The sequence below is a fragment of the Homalodisca vitripennis genome, chromosome 1, assembly GCF_021130785.1.
Source record: "Homalodisca vitripennis isolate AUS2020 chromosome 1, UT_GWSS_2.1, whole genome shotgun sequence".
Classification (NCBI taxonomy): Eukaryota; Metazoa; Arthropoda; class Insecta; order Hemiptera; family Cicadellidae; genus Homalodisca; species Homalodisca vitripennis.
The window spans coordinates 248,519,302-248,538,418 of record NC_060207.1 but is presented as its reverse complement, the minus strand read 5'-3'; the positions used below and the strand labels follow the sequence as shown (position 1 = coordinate 248,538,418).

Sequence of the window (19,117 nt, the reverse complement as noted above, 5' to 3'; positions counted from 1 at the left end):
TCTAAAGATGATAGTTCCTTGAGATCAAATCATGTCTTAGGCAGTCGAAAGCTTTACTATAGTCAAGGAAAAGTGCAGAGATGTAATTTTCTTTGTTAATTTGGTCAGTGATATATTTAAAAAGGCTAATAATGGTAGAAGTGGTAGATTTTTCTTTGAAGAACCCATGTTAAGAATTGGTAATTAGATTAATTACTCTAGATGTTTCATGAGTCTGTTTAGAACCACTCTTTTCCATTGTTTTTTAAAAAGTAGAAACCAGTGATATGGGTCAATAATTTTGTACTTCAGTTGTTGATCCTTTTTTGTGTTTTGAATACAATTTTGAAATTACTTACACTACAAATTTGGGCAGTGTGATCAGGTAGTCCTGTTTGAATTATGGCTGTGTCAATGTTGTTCTCAGGGATGTTGATGCATAAGCAGTCAATCGAAGTGGCTGTGTTGTAAGTAATGCGGTTTGCAGGCAAGGGCCTTCTGATATTGTGATAGAGAGTCCATCTTCAAATTAAAAATATATTTGATAGTTATTGTAATCCTGTCTATGTTGATGTCTCCTATCAGCACAAGATGTTTATTGTATGCTTGTATGTGGTCAAGGATAGTGGACAGTACATTATTATCCCAGCCCTTGCATTCTCTTTAGTAGAATGATATACTCCAAGGATGTGTATTCTTTTCCCCATCGATTCTATTTTTACCAATGCTGCTTCACAGCAGAATTCTTGAGTAAGGTGGAACGCAGTAATTCTCTAGTATATTCTGCTAGTGCATCTGTGAAGTAGATGGCTACGTCACCTAACTTATGATCTTCTCTGCTGTAGTTAGATATTAATGAGTAGCCCTCAATTTTAGTACTGTCTATTTCTCTTCTTTTTAGTCCATGTTTAGTGAGAAACAATATGCTTAGATATATGATATTAAGTAAGGTGGTTAAGTCTATCAAGTTTTGTTATCCAGTCCATGAATATTTTGATGCAGTAGAATTAAATTTTTCTGGAGTCTTTCCTTTTATGTTTCAATTGAAATAGACAATAGACAATAGACAATAGACAAATTCTTTATTTACAAATTCTTTGAGAATTGTAACTCGTCAAAATTTGTTACAGATCATATAAATACAATTGCGTAGTTTACAAACAATGAATTTACAGGTAAATGTCCAGTTTGGTTGTTAGTTTTGCTCTCTGTTCAGGTATTCTTCTAACGAGTAGAATGGATTTTGCAGCAGCCACAGCTTCACCTCCTTCTTGAATTTTGCCGCACCATGTCCCTTCAGGTCTTCTGGCAGGTGGTTCCACAGTTTTAAACCCATGTAAGAGGGCTTCTCCTCAAATAGAGAAATTCGATGCCCAGGAAGATGAAAATCTGTCGCTCGTCTTGTGTTGTAATGATGTGTGTTACATCCTCTGGGAAAACCTCTCTCGTGCACACAGGTTACTGCCTCCAGCACGTACAAGGATACAACCGTCAGAATTGAGAGGTTGATAAAAGCTGGTCGACAACTCTCTCTTGGCTGTAAGTCAGCAAGTGTTCTCACTGCTTTTTTCTGTGTTACCAGCACACGTTGGAGATTTCCTGCAGATGAATTACCCCAGACCAGGAGACCATAGCGAAGGTTCGATTCAAATAAAGCAAAGTAGGCTGTTTTTGCAGAGGGTACATCACTTATTGATTTTATTCTTTTAACAACATACAGTCCAGTACCTAATTTCCTGCACAGGTTGTCAATGTGCGTTGTCCATTTGAGATCTTCATCTATTGTCACTCCCAAGTACTTTGCCTCTGATGCTGCTTGGACGTTAGGCAGGTGCACAGTTTGTTCCTTTTTTGGGCCCAATATGAGTTGCTGGGTTTTAGCTTCATTAACTACCAGGTTATTAATATGGCAGTACTGTACCGCCATGTTCATTGCAGTGAATGACTCTATCTCCAGGTTTTCTGGGGTTCTATCGGCTAAAAGTAGAACGGTATCATCTGCATACATCAGAGTTGTAGCAAATTCATCTAAGTACTTAGGTAAATCGTTCGTAAATAGAGTAAAGAGTACAGGACCCAGAACTGATCCTTGGGGGACGCCCCTTAGAACTGGAAGTGGACTGGATCTGATGTGTGCAATTTTATTGTTTTGAGTATGCCGGATTTCAACTACCTGTTCTCTATTGGTTAGGTAACTCCTGAACCACTCAGCTTTTGAAATAAATCTGGTTTTGAATTTTGTTTTCTTTTGAATAAGTGTGGGCTGAAAATCATACTTTGGCTTGATTAATTTGTGATAATAATTGACTGGCTCCACCACTTCTTACTGAAAATTAGTAAGTTTGTTGAGCCAGGGTCCTGTGTTATCGGTGTTTTTGTTGGCTTATCTACAGAACATTCACCATTGCCACAGCAGTGTTCTTGTGGTTTTGAGAATTAAAGTTTTCAATATTCTTTGTGAAGAAATCTTCAAAAGTTTCCCCTTCTTTCAATTTAGAGGCTGTACAAGGAGGTTTCGTACTAAAGCCCCTGTTTAGCCTAAGAAGAGATTCTGGGTTTGGCATGTATTATGTTTGGTTATTAGTATCTTGTTCTCATTGTTGTAAGGGGTTTTAAATAGCTGTTTTCCACTTGAAATAGTTTATTTTTTGTATTTAGCTGCTTGCAAGAAAACACTAAACACGTTTGTCTTAGCTTTAGTGGTTGGCCTTCAGTTTAGTGATGACTGTGTTGTTTTGCCTTTTCAGCAGCTTTTTGACAAAACCACTTTTTGAACCGCATTTTTTGTGTCACTTGCTATGGCTTTCATTGCCACGTCCATCTCATTTAGCTTATTACCAGGTTTTGACAGTCAGATAAGATGGGTGCTGAGCTTTGTACATTCCTAGTAGTCTCAGTTGTTTTAATTGTTTGTGTAGTTGTGTAGAGTCTGAGCGTTTATCTTGAGCATTATTTATGCTTGCTCATTTCCTTTTGCAGTTTAAAAATAGTTCTTTCATGTTCATACAACATTTTGCTTGGTTATCAATATGTTGGCTTAATTTGGGATTAAAGATAGCTTGCGTTTCTAGACAAAGGTGCTTTTCTTTGTCAAGCTGATCTTATAATTCCTTATTTTTTTAACAAGAGAATTTAGATTTTTTAATATATTTACTTTCATTATTCTCTGTTTCCTCTTAATTCGCCTCTAGTTGTGTTAGTGTCATTTTAAGCTTGATGTTTTCTTTGGTCAGCTTATCATTTTCCTCTAGTAAGACAAACTATTTTGGCAGCAATCTGTAGTTGCTTGTAATCATTTTCTAAGTCCTCTATATAGTTCTATAGTAAAAAGAGTACAAGTTTAGGGTTCAGTATTATAATGTGATATCTCTAGAGTACATAAAGTGGTAAAAAAATATTGTAGTGAAATTCTAAAAATAATTTATACACTTTATAAAAGATGGTTGGAAGGAACATTCTCACCCAGTATGGTTTGGTACTTAATAAAAAAAGTTAGAACCAATATTTAGCAAATTATGATTTTAATTAGTGATTAAATCCCTTTAATCAATCAATTAGGATACACTTCATTACAATCAAATGAACTATATATTACATATGTGCACAGCATTCCTCTGAATCAGGATACTATTTTTGCAGTGTTCCCTGTTGCAGCCCGAGGCTAACCAAAGTCCTGACTGCTGAAGTAGGCACTTCTCCTGGCCATAGCCTGAATGACAATGTCTAAAGGGGCAAGGTTGAGGCAACAGTCTAGAGCTGCACCCGGCACACTTTGAAAAACCTCAGTGAAACCACCTTTGGATTCCAGCCAGATTAGCTACTGCCATCTTGGCCTCTGTTTTTACCACCACCAAACAGCCCCAAACATTAGTGCAGGTCTAACCACTATAGGACATAAATCCAATACCAAAGTCTCGGCTTAAATCCCCAAGACCCACCTATCACACGTCTGCATTGCATCAAACAGCATAGCTCTCTGGCGATAACCCTTTCCAGATGGGGTCCCCAGCTTAAAACCCTATCAAGGATTATGCCTAGTTACTTAACCTCGGACTTCAACTCAATGGAAGAGCCTCTCAATAACAATGAACCAGTACCCTCCAACTGACACTTTATTGCAAAGGCAACCACAGCAGCCTTGGTGGGGTTGACACTAAGGCCCGTCCCATCACACCAGTTCCCACTATGGTCAGTTCGTGACTGTTGTGTTCAACTTACCACTCACAAGAATCACAATGTCATCAGCATACCACTATGCAAAGACACCACTGCTGTTCAAAGACACGAGCAGGTCGTCCGGAACTAAGTTCCACAGAAGAGGAGAAAGGACGCCACCCTGGTGACAGCTCCTCGTAGTCCTTGCACTGATGCTTGCTCCCATAAGAGTGGTGGTAACCACCCTGTCTGTGAGTAGGGCCCTTACCCAGTCACATATTTGACCATCAATATTACGTCTTGAGACCGAATTGACTATCGCCTGAGTGCTGTATTGTCAAAAAGACATGTCCAGAAAGGCATCTATGGCTACTTCTTTCGCTGTTAGCGCCCTCTCAATCCTGCAAATTAGTTGATGCTGGGCTGAATCACATGATTTTCTTGGAGTGTTGGCATGCCAAATTGGATGTAGAGTGCGCTCCAAAAGAGATCCCTCCCAAACAAAACAAGCAATAATGTTTTCCATGGTTTTGGATAAGAAAGGTGGATAAGGCCTAAAGAACTTAGGTCGATCCATGCTAGACCTCTTCTGCTTCAGTATAAACACTATCCTGGATACCCTCCAGGACAGAGGAATGTACCTGAGGGTCACAGAGGCCCTGAACATTCTGCACAGCAGGAAATGGAGAATATCCAATCCCCACTGCAAGCAAACCGGTCTCACTCCATCTCCCCCAGGAGCTTTATATGGACTAAACAAGTTCATCGCCCACGCCCACTTAAGGATACAGGTAACTGAAGGTTATTACGACAAGCCAAACACCATTGTGAATGAGTAGCGCACTCCGCAGTTCTCCCACCACATCTGAGTGGTTAACCCTGTTCCAGCTTACAGTCATAAACTTCAATGACGCTCAGCTGAATCTTGTGGGTGGACATGCACCATCATAGAATTTATTCTTGTTCTTGAAGTTTCATGCAAATTTAAAGTCTATAGAAGAAGTCTTACTACAAGTGTTATTATATAACACGTTAAAATATCAAATGACTGGACTCGATGATTTGCTTAAACAATTTTCTTAGTTTAGTTATCCTACGATTTTCTTGTTGCCATCATGGTTACCCATAAGACCGATGTAAAATTGTTTCCTGAAACACAGTTAAGCCACATGGAGTGACATATACAATCAACTTGAACTTGATCTTGCCTGTTAGCAATAATGAACCTTCATGCAAATTTCAAATGTATAGGTAAGTTTATTTAGATATTGTGAGGATAGATAGACAGAAATGGAACTGACCCAGCCTCTTGAGTGATAAGAATCCCTGTCACTGAGCGTTAGTTCCCAATAAAAACACTCACATGAAGGGTTATAGTAGATCACCAAACGTGATCAAAACCACTATCATAGGAGTACGATAATGCCTACCAATATGTAGGATAGTGAAGTTTTATCATGTAATTTTAATAGCTGGTCAGGTTTGATCCAGGAATGTCTCATAATTATACATTTTTGATCAAACTTAATCTGGCATGAGTCAAAAAAAGTTTTCTGTTAAAATAGTTTTCTGTGTAATGTATAGCAGTGTCAGAAACAAATTCAGCATGAACTATCATCTATTACATGCATTGCCTAGGCCTAGTAACAAGTGTCTATCCAATTACAGCATAATAAATATACTAAATAAGTTTACATTACAATTGAAATAAAGCATAATTTACAAATATTACTACTCAAGCAATAAATTGTGATCAAGTGATTCCTTTACTCAGCTTTACATAAGTGAATCTTGGTTTAGTCACAATTATGAGGAGACTCACATGAATGGGTCAGGAAGATCCAGTACGTGCCTCTGGATGGTGTGGACCTCATTGAGGTTGTTACAGATGAGCCTTGATATTGTCATCTTCCTGATTTCAGTGAGTTGAGCTGGAGTGAACCTTGTCAGAGGATCATCATTCTCATACCTGTAGACGTGAAAACATTTTTTTATTACAAAAAACTTCCAATTTATATCCTGTGATGAGTTGAAACATCTCAGTATCTACACAAACTTTCCACTCTCTGTTCTGTGATAAGTTGAAACATCTCTATATTACAAAAGATTTCCACTGTACGTCCTGTGATAAGTCAAAGGTTATAAACAGTATATGTTGGGGGGGGGGGAATAAATCTTGTCAGAAGGTCATCATTATCATCGACCTTGTCATACATAATTACCATAAGAACACTATTCTCCAATAATATACTTTAAACATTATGTTGTCATTATAAAAGCATTCTAAAATGCTATGGATCTTAAAAGTCAAAGAATCACAACATTTAGAGACACTGAACAAAACAAATCTCTTTACCATCTTCTTGGACATCACAAATACGCTGTAAACAGTCTTGTTGTTTGCAGGTGTCATTACATGTTACAAATACTGACTCACAATGTCTACCGACTTTCTGACTCAATGTGACAGTATCTGATACAAATCTTTCTCTATCGTCCACTAAATACTTGTCCTCTTCAGAGGCATTGATAATATCAATAAACTTGTTATAATCAGGTGAATCATTTATGAACTGCGCCCCAATTATTTCAACTGTGACGTTTTTAAACAAAAAACCACACCTTATAGAAGCATTAATCAAAAGCAGACAATAATAGATTTGTTTGTCTTCAATTGTATTGTTTCTTACAATAAACAGTATTTGTAAGGCAGACTTATTAACAATATTCTGAGACCAGCCACGGACTACAATCAACATATCTTCAGAGACTACATAGTTGTAGTTAATCTTTGGATAATTGTAAAAATTCATTATGCACTTAAAAGGATCAAACTTTCCACATGTATTTATATGTATTTCAATTCGGTTTGATTTTTTATAACGAGTAAAATCGTAATAATTATCAATTATTAACCGTTCTACTGACAAAGATTGATCAATTCTCGACAAACACAATGTTCTCTGATCATTGCAAGATGGTATTGATGGATTTAAAGGAGCTTTTATACTTCCCAGCAAAACCTTATTCTCTGAACTTGACAAACTGACGGGTATATTTTCAAAATCATTAAAATTATTTTCAAATTTCACAACTGAGCTTGAGTCTATTGTTTTAGTAATATTATTTGTGGTGTGAGCATTTTTTTCCTTCTGAATTGCACTGTTTACAAGGGGACGGGATCGTACCACTAACACATCAGTCCTTGGAGCTGAACTCACTAAGGAATCATTTAAGTTTTTGTTCACTGTAGAGACCAAGTTGACTGAACTTGCATTTGAAAACTTTGTACTTAGAAAAGTAATAAGTACTAAGACAGATGCTACTGAGAAAATAAAAAATACCGCTGTAAACATTGAAACTATAAAACACAAACTGTTGCGGTGTGCTGAGACCCGTTCTCCAGCTTCACTCGTCTCCAGTTTCTCCAGCACAAGACTCGTCAGTCTTCCTTGTTCCTGAGGCTGGACTTGCAGCACAAAGGTGATGTTCTCCGCATGATTGTTGATCCTGGCTCCGACCTGGTCCACCTGACTGCCAGAAACTTGCACATTCAGCTTGCTTTTCACTTCACTTAGTGGACTGACATTTCCCTCACTAACTTCTGCCACACATCTGTCTCTACTGTCCACTGGCACTAATCTATAGTCAACGTCTGCACCTTCTACTTCTGAGTCACTAACTTCTGATGACATGACAGAATAAACAGACAAGATATGGTACAAACTTTAATGGATTTGTACTTGTAGAGCAGATGTACAGATCTAATGGAAGTTTTTGCATCTGTACTGAACTGTGAATGAGATTACTGATAACCTCAGATGCGGTTTCAGCAGACTGATAAATAACCACAGCCAGTTTGAAAACACTTCAAATTGTAACTTAATACATTATGTTTAAGTTCTATCTTCACAATAATATGTAGACATACGATTAAAAATTATTGATGATAACGTTTTTCATGTTGTCTTATAATGAATGATAAATCCTAATATTTTTGATTAATCACATATAGGATTACTCAACATTTTTCAACCAAGCAAATGATTATGTAACCTGTAAGATGGATTAACTTTGTTATTTCAAAACATTTTTTATGTATTGTTCTGTACAAAAATTATAGCCTCAATTTAGTAAATAGTTTGGTAAGTTTTACTTCTTAAAAATTTAATTCTTTTTTCCTACACTTATACTTTTAATGCTTCTTTGTTCCATGAAATTATCTTAACTTCCAAAATTCACTTCTAATTATAATAAACATATTGCCTATTATAACAGATACAAAGTCATTCATAATTACGAATTATTTAAATTTATATGATCAACTTTATGTCATCAACTTAAACCATCAAAACTGTCAGAGACCACTTAGGGTAGTTTAGCACTTCTTCCTTTTCATGTTCTCCAAACATAATATAATCTGAAAGCCTCAGCTACTTTATGGAGGAAAGGGTAGAGAAACATACCATCCTAGCTATAAGACAAAAGCTGGCAGTGTACATGTATACTTAAATAATTCCAGATGGACAATGGTAGTAATCAAAGTCCATTTTTCAGCCAAGTCCACACAAAGATCTCAAGAGGAAAATTATTCCGTTTTCTATGATCAGAGCAACAACGCCAGGACAAAAGTCAAATTGATCGTAAATATGAAGTTGGTAGAGTTGTGAGATATTAAAATATTCTATAAATCTTTAACTAGAACCTATTCCTGTCCTTATCTAAAAATAGATTCAGTGGAAAAAGAAGAACTCATCCCAGCCAGACCTGGGATCAGTGAGTCCTGTTTCCAGAATAATTCCACTGGTCAGTCAGATATAAACCTTATTTTGGTACATTTTTTTAATTTTACAATTTTTTACGTTCAATAAAACTGGAAAAAATGATTGGCATTTCATACTGATAATGATAAATAATGAAATCTATATTTAACCCTTTGATTGGAATATTCAGTGTATTTTGTAGTGAATGAAAAACTATCTACCTTCAAAGGATTAGAATGCACATATTAAATCTGAATGTTTTGGATTGCTGACAAAGTTATATAACATAACCTGTATTATAAATAATTAATGTTGCATCTAAAAGTATTCTTGCTATTTACTTGTTCTATTGCTTTAGTAGTAAAATGTTTGTAATATACTAGTACATTTAGACATTAAAATAGACCTGTCTTACTACAATATACTTACAGTAAACTTAATACAGTTGTCTAATATACTTATGTTACACACTGGACAAAACATGCTGATGTCACATGCTGATCACTGCTGGACACATTGTGGCATACTGTACGCAAGCACTCCTGTTGGCTACAAGTATTCTCACAAGTAAAGAAACACAATCTGTCGATTTGTTCACTCATTGCGATTGAATCTGATACAAACCAGTCTCTGTTGTCAACAAAATACTTTTCTTCTTGTGAAGCAATGACTATATGAGTAAAACGTTCATATCCTAATATATGTTCTAAATGCTGCTTACCATTTATTTTCACTGTAAAATTTTTATTGAGTAAACCACACCTCACAGACGCATTGATCAACAACAAGTATATATATATTTGTTTCTCTCCAACTTTGTAGTCCTTTGAGATAAGCAGTAATTCTAAAGTGTTTTCGTTTGCACTACTATCCATCCATCCGCGTCCAATGAACAAAGTATTTTCAGACAGCACAAAGTTATAATCGATATATGGATAGCCATGAAGTTTACTTACACAATTATAATGAAATGCACATCTTTTTACTGTTATTTCTACTTTATTTGCTTTTTTGTAATTATTGTGTTTTCTCCCAAATATGTGGTGCACTTCTAGCTCTCCAAGACCATTTGAGAGAGTTATTGTCGGTAATCTGAATTGTATTATTTTTCTTGATTCCCTTACATCTGCTGGTTGAGTGATCACTTCTTTATCCATTAAAATACCTTTTCTTGTGTCAAACTCATTTTGTGTAGTATTTATATTTCCTGTTGTATCGTTTGTGTGATTAAACTGGTATAACGTTACCATATCCGGGTTTGTATAATTTACATGTACGGATAGCAACAATGAGCCAGTCACTAAAAACAACAACACAACTGGAAACACTAAAAAACTATTAAACACAAAAATGTTGCGATGTGCTGAGACCCGTTCTCCAGCTTCACTTCGTCTCCAGTTTCTCCAGCACAAGACTCGTCAGACTTCCTTGTTCCTGAGGCTGGACTTGCAGCACAAAGGTGATGTTCTCCGCATGATTGTTGATCCTGGCTCCGACCTGGTCCACCTGACTGCCAGAAACTTGCACATTCAGCTTGCTTTTCACTTCACTTAGTGGACTGACATTTCCCTCACTAACTTCTGCCACACATCTGTCTCTACTGTCCACTGGCACTAATCTATAGTCAACGTCTGCACCTTCTACTTCTGAGTCACTAACTTCTGATGACATGACAGAATAAACAGACAAGATATGGTACAAACTTTAATGGATTTGTACTTGTAGAGCAGATGTACAGATCTAATGGAAGTTTTTGCATCTGTACTGAACTCTGAATGAGATTACTGATTAACCTCAGATGCGGTTTCAGCAGACTGATAAATAACCCACAGCCAGTTTGAAAACACTTCATATTGTAACTTAATACATTATGTTTAAGTTCTATCTTCACAATAATATTGTTAGACATACGATTAAAAATTATTGATGATAACGTTTTTTATGTTGTCTTATAATGAATGATAAATCAAATTCCTAATATTTTTGATTAATCACATATAGGATTACTCAACATTTTTCAACCAAGTAAATTGATTATGTAACCTGTAAGATGGATTAACTTTGTTTTTTCAAACCAATTTTTATGTATTGTTCTGTACAAAAATTATAGCCTCAATTTAGTAAATAGTTTGGTAAGTTTTACTTCTTAAACATTTAATTCTTTTTTCCTACACTTATACTTTTAATGCTTCTTTGTTCCATGAAATTATCTTAACTTCCAAAATTCACTTCTAATTATAATAAACATATTGCCTATTATAACAGATACAAAGTCATTCATAATTTACGAATTATTTAAATTTATATGATCAACTTTATGTCATCAACTTAAACCATCAAAACTGTCAGAGACCACTTAGGGTAGTTTAGCACTTCTTCCTTTTCATGTTCTCCAAAAACATAATATAATCTGAAAGCCTCAGCTGCTTTATGGAGGAAAGGGTAGAGAAAACATACCATCCTAGCTATAAGACAAAAGCTGGCAGTGTACATGTATACTTAAATAATTCCAGATGGACAATGGTAGTAATCAAAGTCCATTTTTCAGCCAAGTCCACACAAAGATCTCAAGAGGAAAATTATTCCGTTTTTCTATGATCAGAGCAACAACGCCAGGACAAAAGTCAAATTGATCGTAAATATGAAGTTGGTAGAGTTGTGAGATATTAAAATATTCTATAAATCTTTAACTAGAACCTATTCCTGTCCTTATCTAAAAATAGATTTCAGTGGAAAAAGAAGAACTCATCCCAGCCAGACCTGGGATCAGTGAGTCCTGTTTCCAGAATAATTCCACTGGTCAGTCAGATATAAACCTTATTTTGGTACATTTTTTTAATTTTACAATTTTTTACGTTCAATAAAACTGGAAAAAATGATTGGCATTTCATACTGATAATGATAAAATAATGAAATCTATATTTAACCCTTTGATTGGAATATTCAGAGTATTTTGTAGTGAATGAAAAACTATCTACCTTCAAAGGATTAGAATGCACATATTAAATCTGAATGTTTTGGATTGCTGACAAAGTTATATAACATAACCTGTATTATAAATAATTAATGTTGCATCTTAAAAGTATTCTTGCTATTTACTTGTTCTATTGCTTTAGTAGTAAAATGTTTGTAATATACTAGTACATTTAGACATTAAAATAGGACCTGTCTTACTACAATATACTTACTACAATATACTTAATACAGTTGTCTAATATACTTATGTTACACACTGGACAAAAACATGCTGATGTCACATGCTGATCACTGCTGGACACATTGTGGCATACTGTACGCAAGCACTCCTGTTGGCTACAAGTATTCTCACAATTAAAGAAACACAATCTGTCGATTTGTTCACTCATTGCGATTGAATCTGATACAAACCAGTCTCTGTTGTCAACAAAAATACTTTTCTTCTTGTGTGAAAGCAATGACTATATGAGTAAAACGTTCATATCCTAATATATGTTCTAAATGCTGCTTACCATTTATTTTCACTGTAAAATTTTTATTGAGTAAACCACACCTCACAGACGCATTGATCAAAAACAAGTATACATATATTTGTTTCTCTCCAACTTTGTAGTACCTTTGAGATAAGCAGTAATTCTAAAGTGTTTTCGTTTGCACTACTATCCATCCATCCGCGTCCAATGAAACAAAGTATTTTCAGACAGCACAAAGTTATAATCGATATATGGATAGCCATGAAAGTTTACTTACACAATTATAATGAAATGCACATCTTTTTACTGTTATCTCTACTTTATTTGCTTTTTTGTAATTATTGTGTTTTCTCCCAAATATGTGGTGCACTTCTAGCTCTCCAAGACCATTTGAGAGAGTTATTGTCGGTAATCTGAATTGTATTATTTTTCTTGATTCCCTTACATCTGCTGGTTGAGTGATCACTTCTTTATCCATTAAAATACCTTTTCTTGTGTCAAACTCATTTTGTGTAGTATTTATATTTCCTGTTGTATCGTTTGTGTGATTAAACTGGTATAACGTTACCATATCCGGGTTTGTATAATTTACATGTACGGATAGCAACAATGAGCCAGTCACTAAAAACAACAACACAACTGGAAACACTAAAACTATTAAACACAAAATGTTGCGATGTGCTGAGACCCGTTCTCCAGCTTCACTCGTCTCCAGTTTCTCCAGCACAAGACTCGTCAGTCTTCCTTGTTCCTGAGGCTGGACTTGCAGCACAAAGGTGATGTTCTCCGCATGATTGTTGATCCTGGCTCCGACCTGGTCCACCTGACTGCCAGAAACTTGCACATTCAGCTTGCTTTTCACTTCACTTAGTGGACTGACATTTCCCTCACTAACTTCTGCCACACATCTGTCTCTACTGTCCACTGGCACTAATCTATAGTCAACGTCAGAACTCTCTAATTCTGAATCACTTTCATTTGTTGACATGTCTAATAAAATTGCTGTATGTTACAAGAAAATCACATTCTGAACTCTGAAATACTTATAATATAATACAAAACACATTTCAACATAGTTGAAAAATTAAAGTAGTTCGAGACTAATGATATGAACAAGAGAAAATGATTTCACCACACTGATTAAAGTCATTGAACATCACACGATAACGACAGATCCGATGCCCTTTGACACAATAATTATCAGTGTTCCCTGTGCAGTAAAATGTCTCTTGTTCATATATTATAAATAAACAAGCCTGCACTGTAATTTAATATCTTAAATTACGCAGAAAGTAATGAGAAGATTTTGGAATTCTACAAACTGATGAGTAGCGCTTAATTACTTAAGAAAAGAAATAGGATTCTTAGAGCTTAATTAAAATTACAGTAAAGTAATAAAAATTATTAAAACTGCTAAAATCATGATTATTTGTTGTATTTTACAAACAAATATAAACTTATAAATATTCTGAAGAATTATTATTTGTTCACACTGTAGTAATAAAAACTAATGATTAATGTAAGATACACAACTGTTTAGCAGTGAACAACATACTCGTATAATGACAATAACTCACATCTAGCAATAGAGAACCTTTTTTGTCTTTTTCAAAAATGCTTTTATATTTCTCCTGTTCTTCTTTTAAATGATCTCGAGACATTATTTTTCTAGTTTCCAAACATATTTCTTCTAATTATTGTTTTCTTTTTTAATAGTTTAAAAAAATATAGAATTAATAGATCAATTTGTCAAAATGTATTTGGAAATAAATTCTATTAATACTAAATCTTTATTGACAAATATTTGAAACCCATGTTAATTTTATCCAAATTTCCAATAAATATACTACATAATAAAAAGGAGCATTCTTCAAATATCTTTAATTTTTTTTTTTAACCTTTTAATTGCCAAGGCCGAGGTATGCCGGTGCAACTGTAGTTTTGTTAGCAAATCATGCCACACCCAAGTATACTTGTTTTCATATTATCAGCTGTTTTTTGTAGTATCACCTGTTATATTGTATTACATAGTGTTCTATTATGTTAGAAATGTCTAGAAGATAGCTGTCCAGTTGGTGGCGTAATCTTGTGGACATTACTCAAACTACTTGGACGCCACGTGTTCAGAAATGGTTAAGCTGATGTTTTACTAGTTGTTTTTCAATGTTTATTCGTAAATAGTTGTGTGATAGTGGTAATATATTGCAATTATTTAAAAAATTGACATTAATTAAGGTGTTTGTAAACATTTTTAATGGTTTACTCTATTTATTAAACTTTAAATAACGTGTTATGTTAAATACTAACAAAAGGAAAAATACTCAGTTCTAGGGGAGTCTTCGCATGTAACTAAACCCGGCACTTGGATGTCACCCGCGAATCCAGGAATAGTTAAAGGGTTAATAAACTTATACGATTGTCTAGTTGGTCAAATTCTTTATCTGTTTGGAAGTTTTAGTGTACATAACTATAAATAGTTGCTTGCAATCTTGTAATTACATTATGTTTTACTAAATCAAAACTGCATGTTTCTTTTAATCATATCAGGGCAATTTGAAAAATTTACTGCATGATTACTATATTTATCAAGATGGTGTCAAAAATAATTGTTGTAATCTAGCTTTTACACCATATTTTGCCAATGAAAATTTTAAAAATTTACTTCTTGAATAAATATTAAATGACCCACAAGAATCTTGTTTATTAGTTTACCTTCTAATTCTGCAAAATCTGTTATTTTTAAAATCATAATAATATTGCAAAACAGTTCTATAATTCTCTTAAATTTATTTATACCTGCAATATTTGCAATTAAATTGTTATTATATCAATTTTTCTATAAAACCACAGTCCAAATCTGTCTATATTTAATTTATTTTTAATTTCCTCTTTTACGTTCTGGTAAAGAGTACAATTCTTTCATGGTACATATTTTACTTTAAACCTCCATTTACTCATATCACAAACAATGTTAATTAATTACATTATTTGTTTTTTATTTTTAACATAAATTTAACATTTAACATTAAGTCAAAATATTGAGCAGGACTGACGTTGGAAGTTACCTTCGATGTTCTTTGTCATAGTTGCAATCAGATATTTAAAAAACAAACATGGCCAAACTTCCCACTTAGTTACAAAGTGAATGATATAATAGTGTCATTAACCAACTTTTGTAGATTTCATAAAGATGTTTTTTTAGTTGTGTATGATTGATTTATTTTAAAACTTACTAGCGCCAATACTTGTAGGCAAAGACTGTATGTTCAAAAAGGTATTTGACCTAATATTAAATTTTTCGTAAAATATGTATCAAATATTTAGTTTTAAAATGTGCAAGTCTAACCTATCCCCTATAACATATAAATTGAAATTGTACTACTTGTGTTGACCACATAAAGTAGTTATGGCAGATGGAAGGCATGACCAAATGTCAATATGCTATGGGAGGCATAAAGCATGAAAGGTTGAGAATCCCTGGACTTACGGATCATACACAAGCAGATTATTTTGCACCATCTTAGACTAGATACTGCGCTATTGGAGAGCCAAAGTTTAAAGATTGATTAAATGTGTTGGTTCAACTCAGATTTTCATATGTTTTCATTATATAAAATCAATTATGTGCCAATGGAAAAACAATTTTCTGTAGAACTTTGAGAAAAATATAAATAGTTTAAATTTTAAGAATTATTGGCTTATGATGAAGAGAATATTGGAAAACAATTAGAAAGAGGTCATTAATGTCACAGAGAATCACAAAAAAAAGTAAAATCAGTAAAGTACCAATTGATGACTGCTTATGGTAGAGATTCACTGAAAAATAATTGACAGATTAAAAATCAAATAACTAATCAGCTAGTTACACTGTACACTGACCAGAATCTGTCGCATGAGCGCACTCTGCGGAACTGATGGCCCACGATGCAAGCGAAGGTGGGACCTAGCACACCTCCCGGCAAGGGCCGCTCACTCATCCCTCCAGGGAACAGGTCGATGTCATCAACATGAGCATAGACACCTCTTAACGTGTCCACTAATCCTGGCAACATGTCACTCTCGAGGTCGCCAAAGTCCCTCGCCCGACTCATGTTGCAGAATTCTCTGTAGTGGTTGTAGCCCCTGATTCCGTGGTCACGGGCTGCAATAAAATAGTCAAATTCACTCAGTCAAACTCACTGCTGACCGAATTTCATATATACCATTGCTTAGAATAACTCATGACAAGATATAAGACAGTTTAATTTTTTATATTTTTGCAGGGCTGTACTTAAACCTTCTGAGTTCAAGGTCTCAAAATATAGGGATAACACCACCTCACTGTAGAGCTATGGATTACTCACAAAATATCTACTAAGAAACAGATTGATTTACAACAATTCACCTGCAGTATCTTTATATTTCTTCACAAGGGGACAACTCTGCTTGTTGTGGGCTATTCCTGGTTTAATTTTGTCCTTTACCATCCGCAAGTGTGTTGCTTCATAGCTGGTTGAATTGTGTTTCCTCCCTTTTGTGTACAAAGCCTTGTTCTTTACACCAACATTTTCTTCAGTCCTAAGGCTTGGAGAGAGAGTGTTACTACTAATTATAACTCTACGTAAAGCATTATATGCTAAATCCAACACATTATGCTCATACAACTCCTGAGCTTAAAGGTTCGGATAGTAATTAATATCTTGCGCTTGAATGTAAATTCAATTCCACATTCTAATTTTTGATAAAATATAAAACATATTATGTTACACAAGCTAATTAATGTAAGTTTTAAAAAAACATTTGTATTAACTGTGGACACTCATAAATTTTGTCATAATAATTAAAAATATTATATACAAAATTATTAAAAATTTTAATCCTTGCTTCTAAGTTCTTATTATTCCTTCCTTGGAATAATAAGAACTTTTTTACCACCTGTACAGCCAGCACTTCAACAGCTCATAAACCTTCGAGAAACAAATGAAAATGAAGTCAGAACAATCATTAACAACCTCAATAATAAAAAAACTCATCAGGTTTAGATGAGATTTCTTCAAAAATACTCAAATTTTGCTCTGAAGAATTTGCACTGCCCCTCGTCGACATATTCAATAAGTCTTTTAGAAGTGGTAAATTTCCTTCAGCTCTAAAACTATCAAAAGTGTATCCAAAATATAAAAATGGAAGCTACTTAGATCCCACCAATTATAGACCTATCTCTCTTGTATCCACTTTCTGAAAAATGAGCGAAAGAATTGTTCTCAGAAAACTACTGGACCACTGCGAAAAACATAATCTACTGACAAACAGTCAACATGGCTTTACTAAAGGCAGGTCTACCACCACTGCAATAATAAAAATGGTAGAGTCTCTTATAGATAGTATTGAAGAAGGGAATTTAACAACTGGAATTTTCCTAGACTTTAGTAAAGCGTTTGACTGTCTTAGCCATGATCTCATCATCCGGAAACTGAAAAACTTGGGAGTAGCAGGAACAGCTAAACATTGGTTCCAAAGTTACCTTGGAGGACGAAAACAACTGGTTGAGTTAAGCCAAACAGAAAATGGAATATCCAATTATGTAAGATCTAGTCTTCTACCTGTAAACCGAGGTGTCCCCCAAGGATCAGTTCTTGGACCAGTACTCTTCATCCTTTTCATTAACGACTTGCCTCAATACATTGGGGATGCATGCTTAACCTTGATGTATGCTGACGACACAACCTTGGTGTTTAGTGAAACCTCAACTGAAAATATGGCAATCACATCCTACCTATCCCTCAACATGGCCTATCAGTACTGTCATAACAATGGCTTAGCAGTAAACACTACCAAAACTGCCCAAATAGCTTTTGGAAGGAGATCTGAATGTGTGCCATGTATACCAGAGGTTGCAATGAATGACGAAGTCAAGTTTTTGGGCATAACTCTGGATAAAAACTTATCCTGGACTTCTCATGTAGACAAACTCTGTAGGAAGTTGAGTTCCAGCCTCTATGCAATTAAAAACATCAAAGCTTCTACTGATGAAACAACTACCTACAAGAGCTGCTTATTTCGCATTGTTTGAGGCTCACATAAGTTATGGTTTAGTAACATGGGGAGGAACATCAGCTGGTCAGATTCAAAGGGTTCTCAAAAAACAAAAAACCGCAGTCAGAACACTTGCAGGACTGCAACCACCAAACAGCTGTAGAGAAGCCTTTAGAACCCATAAGATCCTCACTATCGTATCACTATACATTCAAGAAACTGTGATGCACGCAGTAAGAGAGGGCCTACCAAAGCGGGGTGAAGTTCATCAGTACAACCTCAGAGACACTACTTTGTATGACCTTCCAGCCCACCGACTGTCACAGTTCGAAAAGAAGCCTACATACATCGGGAGGAAGCTTCACAACCACCTGCCATCAGAGCTGAGAGACAAAGGAGAGAATGAACTCAAACCAGCACTACACAAATGGCTTGCTGACCGCCCCTTCTACTCCATAGAAGAATTCTTTCAAAGAGCATTTGACATTTAAATTTTACAATGTAACCTTTTATAGCATTACAAAACTTTATATTTTGTAAAAACCACTTGTATTGTTTACTATGACGCTAATACTGTTCTCAATGAGCATATTAATAAAGAACTTTGTCTATTGTCTATTCTAGAATTGTATACAGTGAGTGATTTTATATTCCTGCAATGCACTTATCTGATGCAACCATAAGATTGCCAAACTTACACTTTCAAAGCATTTTTCACATTTCTTAATCTATTTGGAGTCGTCACATATTATACTGCTT

At 34.8% G+C, this 19,117-nt stretch overlaps 1 protein-coding gene across 1 annotated transcript in view; it reads right to left on the bottom strand.

Annotated features, from left to right (window-relative positions):
• LOC124355484 overlaps nucleotides 1–19,117 on the bottom strand; it is a 109,682-nt gene that overhangs the window by 7,951 nt on the left and 82,614 nt on the right. Inside the window, exons 33-34 of the mRNA XM_046806638.1 lie at nucleotides 16,226–16,487; nucleotides 5,957–6,103 (exon numbers count right to left, since the gene is read on the bottom strand). Of these exons, the coding sequence (XP_046662594.1) occupies nucleotides 5,957–6,103; nucleotides 16,226–16,487 (409 nt within the window). The remainder of the gene's footprint in view (nucleotides 1–5,956; nucleotides 6,104–16,225; nucleotides 16,488–19,117) is intronic.